The sequence below is a fragment of the Lytechinus variegatus genome, chromosome 2 (assembly GCF_018143015.1).
Source record: "Lytechinus variegatus isolate NC3 chromosome 2, Lvar_3.0, whole genome shotgun sequence".
NCBI classification, from domain to species: domain Eukaryota; kingdom Metazoa; phylum Echinodermata; class Echinoidea; order Temnopleuroida; family Toxopneustidae; genus Lytechinus; species Lytechinus variegatus.
The window spans coordinates 8,667,549-8,687,267 of NC_054741.1; the positions used below are offsets into that span (position 1 = coordinate 8,667,549).

General features: G+C 36.9%; 1 protein-coding gene across 1 annotated transcript in view; it reads left to right on the forward strand.

Moving 5' to 3' along the window:
- Nucleotides 1–402: 402 nt before the first annotated feature.
- LOC121407232 (Y+L amino acid transporter 2-like) overlaps nt 403–19,719 on the forward strand; it is a 31,716-nt gene continuing 12,399 nt past the window's right edge. The window contains exons 1-2 of the mRNA XM_041598201.1: nt 403–1,204; nt 11,662–11,787. Coding sequence (XP_041454135.1) covers nt 655–1,204; nt 11,662–11,787 — 676 coding nt within the window. The 5' untranslated portion in view covers nt 403–654. The remainder of the gene's footprint in view (nt 1,205–11,661; nt 11,788–19,719) is intronic.

Sequence of the window (19,719 nt, forward strand, 5' to 3'; positions counted from 1 at the left end):
TTATTCAAATCAAGTTTTTGTTGGGGTGGACTTGTCCTTTAAATACAAACTGAGATCCATTCAACATGTTATTTATTGGAGGGGGTTGTAAATCATCTTCCCGAGCGTGTGAGTAAAAAAAGTTTGCACCTGCCCATGTCTCTTCCACTATGACTTTATGATTTTAGGCCTATGTATTACATTTACCTGTGAGGTATCACTTTACTCCTTGGTACTACCAAACTTCTTGGTATTACATAATTTGCCGAGATACCCGACTTGCAATCGCACAAAAACTCGCATCATAGTTTAAGAGAAATGTGTGTTTAGGAGAACGACTGGTGACCAAGGCTATGAGGATGAGACACACGGAGCAAAACGAGCTGCATGGAATTCCACTGTTGTGCTGGATCCATTCATTCATTGTGCTGCGTGTGTATGATATGCATATACGGAGATTTGTTGACATAGTATTTTGTACGCGCCTATATCCACGTGGCGAACGGCTTTACACTCTTGCTCTTGTGCCGGATTTGTACGTTTGATATACTCAGAGTAAACACTAACATCAGATAAGCGTTGATAAACCGATAAAAAGTCCAATTGCAGTAACATTAAATTGTAGTTTTATCTCCAGTATTTGCACTAACTTGCCCGAGTAACATTCAACGAAATATGGTCCTGGAAAGTGATCAAAGTGGTGGAGGCGATGCTTCGCAAACAGCTGCTCCCATCTCTGCCTCTGATGGAGGACCCGACGACAAGCCTGCTCGCCCCGAAAGCGTCGGCAACTCGTCCGACGACAGCCGTGTTGCTTTGAAAGCCGAGATCGGTCTTTTCAGCAGCAGTACAATCATCGTCGGCTGCATTGTCGGATCTGGAATCTTCCTATCACCCAGGGGCGTCCTCGACAGTGCTGGATCTGTTGGGATGTCCATGCTTGTCTGGGTGATATCTGGTATATTTTCTTTGATCGGTGCGTTGTGTTTCGCCGAATTGGGCACCACTATTCCCCGAAGTGGTGGGGAATATGCCTACATCATGGCCTGCTTTGGAGAGCTTCCAGCTTTTTTGTTGTTGTGGGTGACATTGATCATCATCAACCCGACTGGACAAACAATTGTGGCTCTCACCTTTGCCTACTATGTGATACAACCTTTCTACCAGATAGAAGATTGTCCTCCACCCGATGGCTTTGTGAGATTGATGGCTATTATCTGCTTAGGTAAGCTAGGTTTAAAAGTTGACAAGATGTAAATTGAATCAAGGAGATCTCCTTGATTGAATCAACATTTAACTTAAGTTTACGTACATCTATCATATTTCCTTTATTATTAGTCAGACCCAAGCCAGGCTTATATAAATATAGTTCTTGATCTATTTGGTTTTTGATGATTTATTGATATTGATAAAATCCAAAAATTAGATCAATAAATAATTGTCTGCAATGTTGTGACAGTGCTGTGTTGTAGATGTTGGTGGCCGTTGCCGGTTATTGATGCTGAAGATGTGGTTTGTTTGTGCTGTTGATGCTGCTGGTGGTGATGATGATGACTGGTCACTGTTGATAGCTGTGATGATGATGTTTGTGATGGTGTTGAGTTGACTCTAATTGATGAAAAAATTGAAGTATATACATGTATGTCGTCATGAAGAACGATAATTACAGATTTTGGTATGGATAGTAATGTATCAAGTTCGTTTATGACGAGTGATGAGTTAAAAGATTGCATCATCTCTTGATATTCAACATCCTGCTCAAAAACATGTGGTACTTAAAAGAACTTTGGACTGACGCGGGCTCGTAATTTTGTTCTACATGGGATGCCAATTAGCATTCCAAAGTCAAGAATACGATTTCGGGCCCGTGAACTTTGAATGAAACCACGAATGATAAAAGTTACTCATTCTCAGAGACTGAATGAATTTCCTTCTGATCTCTATACCAGAATTTCCTATTGTAACTACTTTTTCTCATTCACTCACCCCTGTCACACATCTAAACGGAAATCTCTGCCAATGATTTAGTCAGGGCTGATTTAGTTTGCTGAATACTTTCAATAACGAATCCAGGAATGGTAATCTCGATTTGATTTCAGAAGAATTCATGGAAAACGTATAAATACAAATAAGAATCCCCAAATCACCTTGGAGTGGAGGTCTGTGAGTTTATCCACCATAGTTTCAGGTAATATTCGCATTGGAGGAATTCAACACACAGAATCGCAGTCTGGGGTCAAGCTGTGACCGGACATAATAAAAATTCCTTTACTTCGGGGTCATGATCAAACCCGAATTCAACAGTAATCTACTACTAGGAGTGCCAAGACCTGCATGTCAACATTAAGCAACCGTGATCTTGCATTGCGATTATATTCATTTTCGAATCAATAATACAAAACTATGACTTCCGAAAGAAAACTTGCAGCAATAGCACTAAATCGTTTCTTTGATTTGTTTTCTTTTTTTAAAGGAACAATAAGCAATACCATTAGACCACGGACTCATTTGAAATAGGTCCATGATAAGACAGACGTGTGTACCACTATACTGTCTATAGTCCGATGCAGTGAGATAAAAATTCAATAGACCACATCACTCCTTGACTAATACTAGAAGTTGGAAGTAGTGTGATTGTGAATGGTCAACTTGGCGTGGTCACTTTCTACATCGTGTGGTCTGGAAATATCGAATTCAAGCTACGAGTTCGAATATACCATGGATACATGAATATACTATGAATGAGGAACTAAATACGTGCTTAGAAGACCAAATTAACACCAACGTCAAATTGAGTTGAATAGAATGAGAGGTACATCACATGAAATCCCATGAAATTTTATGAAAATTTGAAGTAAGATGAGGCAGTTATATAATAAAGGGTATGCCATGTTCACAAAATAGTGATGTGCACAATACAGATGATTTATAAACGAATTAAAACCTTGATATTTCACAATAAATATCCTTTTAAATTGAATTTCAAATATTTTGCCCTTCCTCCAAAATAAAGAATACTTGACCTTTTTAGAATCCTAATAAAAGTGTAACTTGGAATTTCATTTTTGAAAATGTGTGACATTGATTCTCATTTGATTTCCTTTATTTTCGTCATTTCATACGAAAATTGTGACTAGTGCTTGTTCGGTTTTCTCACTGATCTCTGATTTTTTATAGAGATCAGTGGGTTTTCTGTCTTTCACTTCCTTGCATTGTAAACCCTCTGCCGGTTGAGTGAGGTGATTGACATGATAATAAACGATGAACTTCTTTCTCTAGAATCTCTCCCCAATATACGTTTAGTTATAACAATATGTTGAAAGAACCTCCATTGTTACCAGGAGTTTAGTACTGTGTCCATGTTTGATGTGTGAATTCTTTGTCGTTGACAACTACAAGCTCGGCGCAGTGTTTACATTTCGAATCACACGTCATATCCATGCAAACACAAGGGCGGGAAATTTGGAAATTTGGCGCGCCGCGCTGGTAGCTAGCTAGCGTTTAACAAAGAGCGTACAAAAATTGTAGTAAACGTGTGGTACTGGTATAAGCGTACATGTAATGTAGTATACCACAACATACCCCTTTTCACCAAAACTTCATTTACTGTTTCTCATTGCGTGTATTGTGAATGAAATGATTATTAAGTGCTTGTCTGTTTCGTCCTACTAAATGGCTCAAATTTTGGTATGTTTGCATGTTTCCCTGTGTTTTTCAAACAATCAGAACATTGGCAAACTGTGTCAGACCAATCAAATTTTGTTGTTTCCCCTCCAAATTTACGCTAAACAGGTATTGCCATACTTGTTTTGCTATAAGTGTTGCCATATCTTATCTATGGACACTCCTTCATATTGTCAAGAACCCCAGACTGGATTACAAAATTATGTCGGTCTATGGTATTTGATATGTTGGTAAACATTTCTTAAATATTAATATTGGATTTTCAAAGGTGTTTTCATTTAATAAGAGTCCTTAATGCGGCGGACATGAAAATGGATATCAATTCCCTCTTTTGTCGTGAAGAATAGACCTACAGTGTACCTTTTATGCCTACAATGAATTGCTCTCACGTTAATTAAGTCAGGCTTATAAGCATGAGTGTTGTACTTGTGCCAAATGTGTTTCACACCAAGCAGAAATTATCACCAGGAGATCGATACAATTTTATTGATCAGTGAAAAATAATAACCCTCAAGTGCTGAACTGTGTACAATTTTTTTATTATTGTAACTGGCTGTATGGTCCTGAAAGTATACTATGCCCCTTTCTTTAATTGAATAGTATTTTTTATCAGAGTTTTGAATTATTTAATTACCAAAAAGTTTAGGACCTAAATAATTAAAGAGATTATATAGAGGCACGGTATTGAAGGGAAACACAGTTTACTCATAACCAAATCATAATTTCTAGGAAGATGAAAAGTAAAATACCACTGTATTATATCGATATTAACTGATGATCTCGTTTCATATTTAAAAAAAAATCAAGCCATTCTCAGTGAATATAATTTTGCAAACGTTGATCATATTAATTCAACAACAATCACGTTCTTTTTCCTCCCCACGTTTTACCATACATATATAATTATATCAAAACCATGTAATTTACATCGTATTTGAACAATGCGGAAGTCTGAAGAACATAATTATTTTTGTGAATTGAAACTACCCGCCCTTTCTGATAAAATCTCATCGCCAAGTTCATGGAACCGAATACCGGACTGGCCGCTTTCTGCACGCATGAGTTTTGGCAATTGCATCATATTATTTGTAGACGTCTAGGCTAGACTCTTGCGTACAGGATTTTTTTCACTGAATAGGAGTCATACAGTTTTGCAATACCAGCAGAAATCAAAACGACCGAGTTATTCAAGCGAAGGTCAAGCTACCAATTTCAAAGAATTGTATTGGTTTATAATTTTAGATTGTTATTTGTTACACTGAACATGCTCAAAAAATTACGTGCTAGAGAAATTGATTTGTACCGTATTGACGGACAATTCTATGTAGATCCTACTTAAATAATTATAATTCAGTAAGCTTGTCTGATAAAGGACTCCCCGGTGTTTTGTTTCATTCAAATTTGACTTGGATTTAAGCTCAATGTTCAATTTTGCTTTAAATCTGCCAGTCACCCGTGGTCATACAGTCTAGTGAATCAAAGTTATTCCATGAGGAATAGTCTTGGAAAATAGAAATTATAAAAAAGGATAAGGTATAGAGATGGAGAGAGAAAAAAATGAGGGGTTAGAAGTGAGAGAAGCCGTCATTAATTAGAAATGATTGTTATTTTTAATCTTTGAACTGAAACAGCGCGAAAAACTGATCACTCTTAAAATTATTTATTGGGGGAAAAAATGGAGCTTTTAAAGTGGCGCCCTGTAAAAGCTGCTGACGAGAAGATTAATATAATTATATGGAGAGTGGAGAATAAATAAATACGTAGGCGTATCCAGAGAAACTGGGAAATGGGATGAGAGAAATCAGAATGAATGAATCTTTCAGGAGGTGAATCATGATGTCATCTGTAACAACCCGCTTTTCTATTTTTGTTCCCTCTTTATAGAATTGTATTGGACATGTTTGATTTGTGTGCTGTATATTATTCGTCCACCCGTTTCACAATCGCATATCTTTCAGAGAAGGGGGGGGGAGGGGTAGTACTACTATTCCGTTTACCCACCTACGTATTAAAAAGTCTGGATCCGCCCCACTGGTATTCACTGATGAATATAAAATTTCTGCATGCAAAGAACAGATACTAAGACTGACAATAATTGTTTCACATTCAAGGTGACGAAATATGGATGCTTAGTTCTGCTTGCTTGCATGACAATAACCTTGACGTTCAATTTCAATTATGGCGGGAATAACGAAGGTTTTTATATATACTCATTTTGTAGAGCAGACGATGCGATATTAGCGTGGCTGTTTACATGAAAAGAGACAAAAGGGAAAATGCCAATTAATATATTTTTTTATTTGATGATGAAAGGCGGAGGCTCTGAGCTGGCATATCACGTGATCATAACCTTGACGTTCGACTACAAAGTATGGCGGGAAATATACAATCTCTTCCACAAATTGAGACGAATTAAAATCGTGTTTACTTTTGACGGCGACAATTATGAGTGAAATAAGTCCACGATGGCGTACAGGCCGTCCACTACATGTATTGAGGCATTCTAATTTTTAACAAAAATCAGTATGCATTCAAGCCAAGGACCCGTTTAATATGATAATAGAGAAATATAGGCCTATTTGTATTTCTTAAATAAAAATGAAAGCCTTTTTTTACCGATGATGAAAATCGGTTTGGAATTACTGACATACCAGCATCATAATTTATTTTATGGAATTATTGATATACCAGCATCATAATTCATTCTATGATTTTATTCATATTTGATTTCATGGAAAATGACAACACAAAGCAATATACATTTCTTAACATTAAAGACGACAGATGATTAGGGGAATAGTACTAGTACGTAAAAGAAAAAAAATCACCTAAAATCATCATGCTTTATACCCACATGTCGACTAACCCGTAATTCCTTTACTTTGCAAGCTATATAGGACTATTACATGTACATTATTCGGAGATATTTTTACTGGCAGTATTTTTCAAATTCACGTGAATGGTGAATATTTGTTATTCCTGCAAATTTTGATCAAGCAGACCGATGGTGACTTAAATCGATTTGTGTTTGTCATGTGTGTTAGTGGGTTATTTTGTTCTGCTGATGTCTATTGTAGTATGTCCATGCTGTACTCGTAAAATATATATTCAATGATTAGAATATGGCTGAATATAATATGTATGAAGTGTCAATATATTCTGTGTATATAGGACTGTCCATTTACGTGAACGTGTGTGATGTGCTCTGACGCATAATGAGTGTTATCTTGTTATTAAAACACTCATGTCTAGCGACACTTATCAATCTGTGGTCTCTTTCAAGATATCTCACCTGTTTTTTAATTACTTTTACGTGTATATAAAGATCGATGCCCATCGCTTGTTAATATATAAATAATAACAATTTGATCAGAAACTAAAAGTGGACACGCCCAAATCACACTCCATCCAAAGGGCTTGTCTCCCAAAGAAGGTATAGATTTAAAGGCGTCTTGTCTCTGGGGAAAAATCTAGACTTCACTGACGTCGATGGGACAGACGTATCCCCATACTCCGGTACGGGTGTAGGATTGGAGCTGTGAGTTTCCTCGGTAAATTGCCAATTCGTCTACTGCCATCCCGTCCACTCACCACATGGTCTACATTCATTTCGTCTAATGCCATTTCGTCCATCAACATTTCGTCTACCACCCATTTCGTCCAATCACCATTTCGTCTAATAGCCATTTAGTCTAATAGCCAGTTAGTCTATAGCCAATTCGTCTACAACCATTTCGTCTACCAACCATTTCGTCTAAATCCATTTGGTCTAATGCCAAATCGTCCATTAACCAGTTCGTCCACCGTTCATTTGGTCCAATAGCCATGTCGGCTAATTTCAGTTGGTCCAATATCCACATCGTCTACTTATCAACTCGTCCAATTGCCATTTCGTCTAATAGTCATTTCGTCCATCAACCATTAGGTCCAATAATCAGTTCGTCTACCAACCAAATCGTCTACTAACCATTTCGTCCAATTCCCAAATCGTCCAATAGCCATTTAGTCTAATAGCCATTCGGTCCAATAGCCATTTCGTCTAATACAAATAATTTGCGTTATCCGAGGAGGGGAGCGAAATGACTTTAATACCTTGAAATTATTGATGATATTAGTTAAAAAAAACCCTAAAAACTATGATGATAACTACTATCGCAAGGGTCGATTCAGTGGGTACAGCAATTCAGGCACCCCCACCCCCCTAAAACGCACACACACATATAAAAGGGGGAACTAAGATGGGGAAAATGGAAAAGGATCCTTTTAATTTAATTTGTCGCTCAATTTTTATTTAAAAAAAAGAAAGGAGAATATTGTATTCCGATATCAAAATACGATAAACAGATGAAAGACAATATAGCCTTTTAAAGAAATATTATTGATCAATATACCCCCACCCCCCAAAAAAAGAGCTCTTCCCGATCTGTCCTTTCTTCTTTCCCTGTACTATCCTCTCCCTTTATGTTCGTTTCCCGTCGCTAGAAGCCCGCCTGCGCCTAAAATAAATGTAGGCCTAGTAGTATTGACAATAACGATGAGTATAATGTTTGTGATATACTCATGCTGTAGTAATTAATGGATATAATAATAAGAATGATAATCATAATGATACTAATAAATAATAATAATAATAATATTAATAAAATTCACAATAATACTACTACTAATAATAATTATGATGATCATATTACTAATATTAACAAAAATGATAATAATAAGGATAATCATAATAGAAATAATATACATAATTAAAATAATTACTACTACGTAGGCGCGGATCCAGGAGTTTACAGGAAGGGGGGGGGGGTATTGAAATCACTAGAGTAGATTTTTGGTCGCGAGTATATAGGCCTGCCGGGTATAATTATAACACATCCCTTTTGCGGATCTAGCTTTTGCTAATGGGGGCAGGGGGGGGGGGCTGTTGCTCGAAAAATGTTCATTCATTTATATATTCCCCTGTCTGCGGATCGAAGAGGGTTTTTTCTTTTTTTTTTTGCTTGCGCGAGCTGATCTTTTTTTTTATAAACATTTTATTTCACGTTGGCCCACTATTATTTTACACATAAAATCGTAAGTCTTGACACTATTTGAAATCCTGAACATTTCTCTAGATTAATAACTAATGCGAGGATTGCAAGCGCGCAGCGCGAGCTGAGAATTTTCCATATACTGACATGAAACAGGGGCGTTTTAAGGACTGCGTTTAGGAATTCTTGAAGATACATATTTTACTTTTGTAAATGCAACATCACAGTGCGAGCTGAAATTTTCCTATATTCAGACCTCAAAACGGGGCACTTTAATCACTTTTTGTAAATTTGTACATAATACACATCTAAATAAACAATGCGAGCGCGGGTCGAAATTTGTGATATTCTGACATGAAAAATGACGTTTTAAGGACTGTTTGTAAGCATTCATAAAGTGGATACATAGGCATTTCGAGGAGGGCAAAGCGTCCGCCCCTCCTTATTGACGGCCCCCAAAAAAGAGAAAAGGGTGGGGGAGAAAAAAAGAGAAAAAGGAAGGAGGGAAAAGAAAACGGTGAATGAGACGAGAAAAAGCTGAAGGAATTATACATTGACAATCCACGTCACTATATATCCAGTTTAGAAATGAATATACAAACATGTGCACGGCGAGTTAAAAAAAACTGATATTTCAGGACACTTTGAACACTCCCTGTAATACAGGATACATAATTATCTTAAAATGAACAATTACTGCAATTATTGCCGAAAATGTTGGTTAATTGACATAAAGAAGTAACAGATTAAGGATTGTTTGAAGGAATTCAAGAAGAGATGGATGTATCATAAATAAAAATGTGAGCGCGCAGCAAGAGCTGAAGCTGTTTCCCTATTTTCAGATCTCAAAAATGGGAGATTTTAATAATTTTTCTTTTGTTATTATGTACAGGATACATATCTCAATAAATTATTAATGCGAGCGCGAAGCATGAGATGTTTCCCTTTCCTTTTTTCCTTTTCTTTCTCCCTCTTCCCTCTTCCTTTTTTTCCTTCTCTCTTTCTTCCCCATTTTTTTCTCTTTCTCTTCTTTCCCTCTTTTTTTTTCTCTCCCTTTTCTTTTCCTCTCTTTCCTTCCCCTTTTTGGCGCCCCCTTTCGCCATCGCCAGTATACCATTCCGTTTTTCCTCGCCCGTATCGTGTATGTATAACCTCGATAAGACACACATTGCTTCCCCTTTGGGTGGAAAACACTTCCATAATGCAAAGTAATCAATGACGAACAACACTAGTCAACAGTGATAAAATAAATCAAGAAGTTGAAGAGAATTGGTAATTAATTAGGCCCACAATCGCGAATAGAGTCGACTCGGGTCGTAGAGGGAGCTAGTGCAGCATAGTAGACCAGTATGCGTATTAGACGAAATGAATATTAGACGAAATGGTGATTAGCCAAAATGGCAATTGGACATATTGGCTATTAGACCAAATGGCAATTAGACCAAATGATTGTTAGCCGAAATGAGTTTAGACCAAGTGATAGTAGACCAAATGCAGTTAGACCAAATGGAACATGGACGAAATGAAAGTAGACCAAGTGGTTATTAGACCATTTGCCTTTAGACCATTTGGCTATTAGACCAAATGGGAATAGACGTAATGATAGTGGACAAAGTGGCTATTGGACCAATTGGCAAAAAAATACCATTAGACCAAATGGCTATTAGACCAAATGATAATAGACGAAATGGCTATTAGACGAAATGGTGATTGGACGAAATGGTAATTGGACCATGTGGATAGTGGACCAACTGATGGTAGACGAAATGATATTAGACCATGTGGGTAGTGGACAAAATGGCAGTGGACGAAATGGCAATAAACCAGTTTCCTCATTCCTTTCTGTCATCTGCATCCGAGGTTTATACCATGGTCACATTTGCTCTACGGCGGCCGTACGGCGAGTCGAAAACAGCCGTTTTATTCATTTTTATTCAAACCACCTATATTTAGCTGGACAAAAATGTTAAAACCGCTGTTTTTGACTTGCCGTACGGCCGCCGTAGAACAAATGTGACCATGGTATTACTTGCATACTAGTATGTCAGTCTAAGCATATTTTCAGTAAAAGCACTGGTTTTAATTTCTGAGACACACTTAATCGACTTAAAATTTTAATAGGTACCTTAACAAAAAAGAGAAAGAAATAGAAAAAGAAACAGTTGAATTTATTTTACTTTATCTTCATCTTTATATTTATATATATATGTGCGTGTGTGTGTGTATGAAGAGAAAACAAACTTGAATGATATTGTAATATTTATGATTGCGAAAAAAGCCAATTTGACTGGTTGCCAAATAAGAAGAAGACCCGCCCCCCCATATTGGATGAATACTGTACTCACTGAACGGGATAAGTAACTCTATGGACCTGTGTATGGGGGCACACCCGGAAATGTTTTCACGCGGGAGACTATCCATGCAAATAAGGCAACTAGTCTCAGTCGACAGGAGTTGATAGTACGATGACTCTTATGACAACTTGTCTCTCTACCTTTGAATCCATTTTACTTTACTGTAGTAAAATGATATATTTTTGCTTCCATTATATATAGATTCATGTATTAATACTTCGATATTACTATATTTCAAAAGTTCATTTTCTTACCACCTCCACAGTCCAGTCGTTAATGTTTATTTGCTGTCATGCTATTGGTCTATTTTTATCCCATTTTCAAAATAAATGAGGTCTATTTTTATCCCATTTTCAAAATAAATGAGATTTTAAAATCACCATGATTAATGTCGTAAATGAAAATTTTGTCAGGAGGGGCTCATTTTTTATGAGCAACGAATTAAAACGAACTTTGTGTACAGTACAGGTTCATTGTATGCTAGCGTTGCCCATCCAAATTTGTCAAGTTTTTTATTCATTTTTTTTCCATTCATTCATAAATATGATTCCTGTAAATCACTTCCCAAGAATTAGTTTGTATTCAATATGTTTTTAAATAATTTTATCTTACAGCTCTTCTTACATTTGTGAATTCCTGGAGCGTTCCTTGGGCTACCAGAGTACAGGATGTCTTCACCGTGGCTAAAATCTTGGCACTTATTGTCATCATTGGCACGGGTCTTGTTTGGATCTTTATGGGTAAGACATTGAACATTACTATCATAAACTAAATTTGTAAGAAACAGATACAAATCATGTCACTGAGGCACCAAATAGGATCAGACTTAAGTGAACTGCATAATGAAGTAATAAATGCAGAAAACGTAAGTGGGACCGTCTGACTTATAATTTTCGTTTCTCAAACCCCTGCAATTTTGTTAAAATTTGTAGGGTTTTCTTTGTCTTTTACAAAAGTGAGTCTATTCACAACATCCAACCATTTCCTCGATAATTACCGCTGAAACGACTTCAAATCGTCTTTCTAGACTTGGCCTTGTACTTGTTTATAAGAACTTGATGTCAGCCAATCAAATGACGCGATTTCACAATGGTTAATTTTTTGTTATATTGTAGTTTGGTGAAACCAAATTCAACCGAAAAGAGAATATGCTGTCTCCTCGGTTCAACCCCACCCCGTCTAGATTTGACAATAATCCAGGAAACATTCATAAATATTCATTGAAAGTTTGAAGTAGTCAGTTTACAATCGTTGGATTTGATGTTTGTTCTTTAAATGTTTCGGGTACTGCGTTCCCATTTCGGAGCGAACTACTTTAGTTTTTGCCCAAATGCACATGGGCCGTGGCACACATATTCGTCCTGGGAGCAGACTACTTCCTTACATTTTACCCAATACGACTATAGGGGATGCTCGCGATATTCTTGGAATGAGGAGTGCAAGATACTTTATTTGAGTGTGTTGGGAACTGTTGCCATGACAATGTTAATGGTAATTGTTTGATTATTTTTCTTTACGCATGTCGTCGTGACCGGGTGGCGTATAATCGTCTTGAGTGATTTTATAGTGTTTGACCTACAAACAAACAACTGCCCCCCCCGAAAAAAAGAGAACATGTCCTACCTGTATACAGTTACATGTGCTTCACATTCAGTGCCCACGATATCATTTTGTTTGTTAAATTTCGTGAATTGATTGGCAATTGGATTAGTATGAATTAAATACTTGGAAGATTAATTTGATAACACAAATAGGGAATTACGTCAGATGAAATTATGTAATCGATGCTTTTATTTATACCAGGAGATAATAAACGCGCAATTAAATTTTATGCACATTACCAAAGAAACATCGGGCTTCCATATCAAATAACAGTGCTCGTATCAGATTATTATATAAATCATAAATCATTAGTGAATTCGTATTGTGATGTTGAGTGGATTTAAATGGTAATCTAATCCAAATATGTCCAATCATATCTGGATGAAACAGAACTAGTCTAGTCACAGTATGACACACGGAGAGACCTACATGTACATGCTTTGAATAAAGAAAAAAATATCAACACTTAAAGATAAATTCCAGTTTTGGTAACGATCTCAAAATGACATTTTACAGAATCTAATATAATGACAACCCAAGTGTCTGTTTGTATGAATAAAAAATATGTGCAAAAGGATTCTGGAAGAAATTGTGTAGCTGAGAAGTAAGCAAAATAAGCGCATTCGGTCACTTCCGTTGAGTCTTTATTCCAGCAATACTGTCCCACGTGTGGCTATTCTGTGTTGGTGATCTTCAGTGTGAACATTTTTCAGCGTAGATTTCAAGATTTCACAAAGTTCAGTTTATGCATGGACGTCAGAGTGGTAGGTCCATGGTTTATGTAACTGTACCAGATCTAGATCCTCGATGATATACTGACAATTAAGGCAAGCCTTGTTTTACAGACTTTCTCATGAAATCAGTGTTCACTGCAACTACTGGCATTTCTCTTTAAAAGGGGCGGTGCCACGTGAAAGGGCCCTCTATTTCATTCAGATGTTAAAACTAAAGTAGAAAAGAAAATAAATAATCGGGTGCAATTAGAGTAAAACATTTTTAGGGGCCAAGTAACTCTATTTATAAACCCTATGGTTAAGAAGACATTATTACGTCACATTTCGGCCCCCCTTGAAACACCGCCCCTATATGTACAAGTTTATTTTCCCTGTAGGGACATTCAACGGTATGTCATGTACGTATGTGGAACTGTAAGTTTCTGAAGTTTCCATGTCAAACTTAATTTTCAAAATTGTCATTTTAGGGTCCCATGCTTCACGTAATTTCATATTTCTAACCCGAGCTCCCTACAGGCCTGCTTGATTCAAAACATTCCCAGTCATCACATATTCTTTGATTTTTTAATATTTTGATGTATCGCATTAAAGGTCAAGTGCACTTTTCACTTCAGTACATGCCAGCAACCCGTGCAACGCAATGAAGATGAACAGGCCTACTGTCTCAATGTCATGCAGTTGAAAAATGTAAACCAACCCTAAAGCATATGGATAAAGTTACTTTATCAAGTTTGCGATACTATTATATACAAATTGGTGGTCGAGTTTGATTGTTTCCATTGTTTTTACATGATGTTTTTTCACATCGATGGGAAAGTTATGTTTAGTCGAACCCCCAAGGATAACAGGCGCCCTGACCGGGTCTTGGCCCAGGTATAACCTATACAAAACAAAACTATTTTTAACAGCGGGATATCATTTAGATTCGGGTTTCTGTATTCTCAATGACAAAAGGTTCGATCGGTCTGATTCAGTCACTTTTGATTTTTCATCCTGAGCAAAAAATGAAAACGAAATACACTGTAGAGAAAGATGTAGTAAATCCATGGAAGTCCAGGAAGTAACAAATGGATTAGAATGCGATTTAATATCGAAAAACTTAGAAAACAAGCATGACACTCAAACTTTAATCGAAAATCTTTGATTTAGAGCGTTATGATGTATTTTCCGCATACATTCGTAATTCCGAAGCTTCGTAATTCCGAAGGTTCGGTTATTCCGAAGGTTCGTATTTCCGAAGGTTCGTAATTCCGAAGGTTCGTAATTCCGAAGGTTCGTCAATCCGAAAACGAAATAAGGTTCGTAATTCCGAAGGTTCGTTAATCCGAAAACAAAATGAGGTTCGTAATTCCGAAGGTTCGTCAATCCGAAAACAAAATAAGGTTCGTTAATCCGAAAACGAAATAAGGTTCGTAATTCCGAAGGTTCGTTAATCCGAAAACGGAATAAGGTTCGTTAATCCGAAAATTAAATAAGGTTCGTATTTCCGAAAATGAAAATTATTCATTTTGGTAACAAAACGGTGTTGTCATTACAAGATTACACGATATTCTGCAATGATAGTAATAACGATCGATGATACATGCGTGTGTTGTGGCCAAAAGCATGTATTTCATTAAGAATAGGCGCCCTGATCAAGCATAGGCTAATTTCAATTTTATCTGAGCAATTGCTGCCTAAGCAAATGGTTTAAAGATGCAGGGATCAAGTGTGTTGGTCGCGTGCGAGTAACCATAGATAATAGAATTTGTATTGGAGGGGATGTCATTTTTGATAACAGCTTCTGCTGGTAATAAAAATAAAAATAATACTAATAATGATCCTTGTGAGATGTTGAAAGCGCGAATCGCAAGCTCAAACTAGTAGACATTTCATGTAACAAGACGTGAACTTAAACATTCTGAGCATTTTTTGTAATCGTGAGAAAAATGTGTATCTTTCTAAAAAATTAACTCGAGGGCGAGCTGTAATTTGTTTATATACTGACCTGGCCTGGGGCCCGTTGCATAAAACTTTTTACCTGAGAAAACTCAGGTTGTTTTTACCGGAGTTTTTGCTCTGTGCTAAAGGCATAATGGCGGAAATCAGACTAACCTTAGTTTTCAGTTTTTACCAGAGTTTTCTCAGGTAAAATGTTTTATGCAACAGGCTTCTAAGTAATCTTTTAAGGACTGCATTTAGTGACTCATGAATAGAGTATATATCTCACGAACTATATGAGAGCGCGAACCGCAAGCTTAAAATTTGTGATATTCCACCTGAAAACTGGACATTTTTATACTTCTTTGTAACCAGGAATAGAATGAGTTCCTCAATAAACAATATTTGATACGAGCGAGAAACGTGAGCCAAAATTTTCCGATTTTCCAACCTGAAAACTGGACATTCTAAGCATTCTTGTAAAAAAATAATAGCTGGGAGAACAGTTTTCAGAACTGAAGTGGCTTCCCAGGGTAAATAATATCTATATCATAATTATCATTATTATCATTCTAGGCCTACATGAAATTTCCAAAAGTTTGAGCACGTGATTCGCTCGCAACATCTCACAAGGATGCCCTTTTAACAGTAATTGACCAAAAAGGCGAATTATACATCTTCAGATTTGATTTCTTTCCCCCAAACCACTTGCTCGCTACGCTCGCAAAAATGACACATAGATATATAATTTATCAATCAGTTATCACTTAAAATATTTTGCTCAATGCAATTACTATAAAACACACAACCTCTTTACACAGATGATAATCTCATGGTGAAAATATACGTTTGCCCCAAATTGCCCCTATTGGCCCCTTTTTGGGGGCTTTGCTCTCCCCCCCAGGAAAATATGTTCCGCCGCCACTGGTTGAAACACGCATCGTCTTCATGGCTAACTGCAAAAATTTCTTAAAATGTCCCCTTTAGATCAGGTCAGAGCTTATATATTCAAAATGTCTGTTTGCGCTTCTTGCTCGCAGTTATTATCTAAATTTAGTTACATAGGCATCTCGTTTTGAAGATCACAAACATATTGCCCATCATATGAAAAAAATATATATAGCTCGCGCTCGCATTATTTAAAAAGGGTTTATCATGTTATTACATATTTACTTTATTTTATAAGTATAAAGCTAATTATTGACTGTGAGGACTACCCTTTCAAAGAAACAAACAAAAATCAACTTTAAGCTGCCGATCGAGGAAAATATGGCTGGAAAAAAATTGCCCCCCTATTTGACGATAGTTGGATCCGCCGGGAGGGAGGCAGGGGGCACTTCCCCCAAAATGAAATAAAAAAACAGGGAAATTAATATTTTCCAAAATGGGAAAGTTCCTTTTTCAAAAATAAATATGCCGTTTTTCGTGTTTTTCGAAATAAAATACTCTTTTTAAAGTATACAAGTTAAGTTTTCAGGCTGGAATATTGCAAATTTTCACTAAATGTTTTCTTTAACAGGTTCCTTTTCTGGTCAGTATGTTTAAGCTCGCGTTTTGCGCTCGTGTTAATTTTTTAGTTAGATGCACATCTGTTTAATGACAGCAGAAATCTGCTCGGATTTTTAAAAACTTATTTTCATTTTTTATTGAAAACCCTAAAGTTTTAGCTTGTGATTCACGCTCGCAACACCTCACAATAATGCCATTTTAACCCCAAAAAGTTTTACAACTTCACCTTTAAATTTGTTTTACCAAGCCGCTCGCTCATTATACTCTCTCCCGAAAAATAAAGCCTAAATATACGTTTTGCCTTAATAAGAAATCACTTCAAAAAAGGTTTTTCTCTACTTAATCACTATCAAACACACAATGACTTCAAGCAGATGATAATCTTAAGGTGAAAATGTCAATTTTGACGTATGAGTTTCATTTTTTTGGCTTTACCCCCAAACGAAAATTCGTTCGGCCGCCCTTGCCTTCCCATCCTCATAACAATTGAACGGCAACAGTGTCCCCCGCCCCCTCCTCCTTGCCTCTGCCTCTGCTTTCCCGGTTTTCATTTTTCGGATTAACGAACCTTATTTTGTTTTCGGATTAACGAACCTTATTTCGTTTTCGGATTAACGAACCTTCGGAACAACGAACCTTATTTCGTTTTCGGATTAACGAACCTTCGGAACAACGAACCTTATTACGTTTTCGGATTATCGAACCTTCGGAATAACGAACCGTCGGAATTACGCCACAAATGTTCGGATTAACGAACCCTTTTTCGTTTTCGGATTAACGAACATCGAGGTATAGGCAATTTACGTGTTTCGGAATTACGAACCTTCGGAATAAAGAACCTTCGGAATTACGAAGCTTCGGAATTACGAAGTGTAACCGTATTTTCGCTACCCCCCCCCCCCCCCCCCCCCGAAAAAAGAAGAGAGAACAGGTCTGCCCATCAATGGTGATAATGATAAGTTATGTGATTTAAGCAGTGGATGTCAATAATGCATAAACATTATTTGAATGAAATGTCAACTTTCTTACTTCACATTCACTTTTGATGAAGTAGGCCCTGTAGGGTCCTGTATTCAATTTCATGTAGAGTTCCCTTTCAACAACGGCGAAATATTATTAACGAGCAATTATCGAAACATGGTTCGAACTTTTGGTATGACCATGGACCTCTGTCAGAGTAGTAGGTCCATGGTATGACATAGAAGGAATCGGTGTCCTACATAATCACTGAATTGCCTGAATTATGTTTTCCATTATAAGGGTGGAAATTATCGCTTTATTTTCTATCTATACTGTATGTTTTACTCGATAACCCTTTTCTGGATGCCCTTTTCACCTTTGTATTCTTGAATAACCTTTTTATTACTAGGCCTATATTCAAGTCTTTGCTCTTAATAACGGTAATCATATAGAAAAAGACGCGTTGTTTTAGGTTTCCTATTTGGCTTATCTTGAAGACGATTGCTACCATATCGGATATGTGGAGTCGTTAGGAGAGTGATTACACTGGTTCAAAAAATGATAATGTGATTTCTTTTTTTAATCACATGACGACACGTCCAATCATGAAAATATTCCAGTTCACCAATTTACCTTGCCGAAAGGTTCTTCGTGCATTACGGTAACATCAAGGGGCTGTTGAAAAAAAGTATGGTATGCCGGTTTTTTCTTAAGAATGTTTGACCCCCTCGCCCCCCCAAAAAAAAAACACCGTTCCAAACGATAAAGACGCAATTTCCTACAACAAATATCACATATAAACATGCCAAACAGTGAAAATGAATATTAACGGTTATAATCCTTCAAAGATGAAATTCCCCACCCCCCCCAAAGAAAAAAATATTTAGCGGAAAGTTAACCCTTCAAACGGGGTAAACGAATTTTATTTTTCTTATCAAGAGAAAGGTGGCATGTGCCCTCGGTCAAACATCACATCCAGCCAAAGCTGCATACGTCTGTATACATTTTTACTGCTATATCTGGCAAGCCTCAATTGCTTCTAAATTTCGCTTGACAACTGGTTCTCCCGATACAATAGTAACACAGACGTGCTATGTTAGCCAAACTCGGGCTGTTCGTGACACCCTGCAAGACATACATACCATGATAATGATTGCAAAATTTTGCATCAAATATAAAACTTGTTTTTAATATGAATCTAGTTTGACTACACGATATGCGTAGATAGGGAGTAGCTCCCATGAAGGGGTTGGTGATCTATCATCTAGCCTAGGATGGGGTAGATAATCACATGATGTCATGATCATTGGAGACTCGAACATATAGAGAGCAAGACGATATACCAACACAGGTTATCTTTATCTGTGCTCATCACCTTTCATCTATTCTTGTTTTGTATTTTGTTTGGCGTTGAGGGAACTATCATGACGTCGACACGATCTAGTATAGATCCATGAGTATACCAAGTAGGATCCGAATGAATGAATGTGATTGCAAGACTGCATCAAATATAAAAATAACTTGTTTTAATATGAATCTGGTTTGACTACACGATATGCGTAGATTGGGAGTGGCTCCCATGAAGGGGTAATAGGAGTTGGTGATCTAGCCTAGGATAGGGTAGATATAGTCACAAGATGTCACGATCATTGGATACTCGATCGTGGAGGGCAAGAGGATACCCAACACAGGTTATCTGTGCTCATATGCCTCACCTTTCATCTATTCTTGTTTTGTATTTTGTTTGGCGTTGAGGGAATTATCATGACGTCGACACGTTTTGGTAGGATCCATGAGTATACATGTACCTAGTAGGATCCATGAGTAGACTATTGTACATTTTCGAGATTCATGCAGGTTGTGCTGCATATTTTTGTCAATCCAATCTTCATGAATATTCTTTTGTAATGACGGAAAATTGAATGAGTTTTTAGCCTTAGGTGTTGA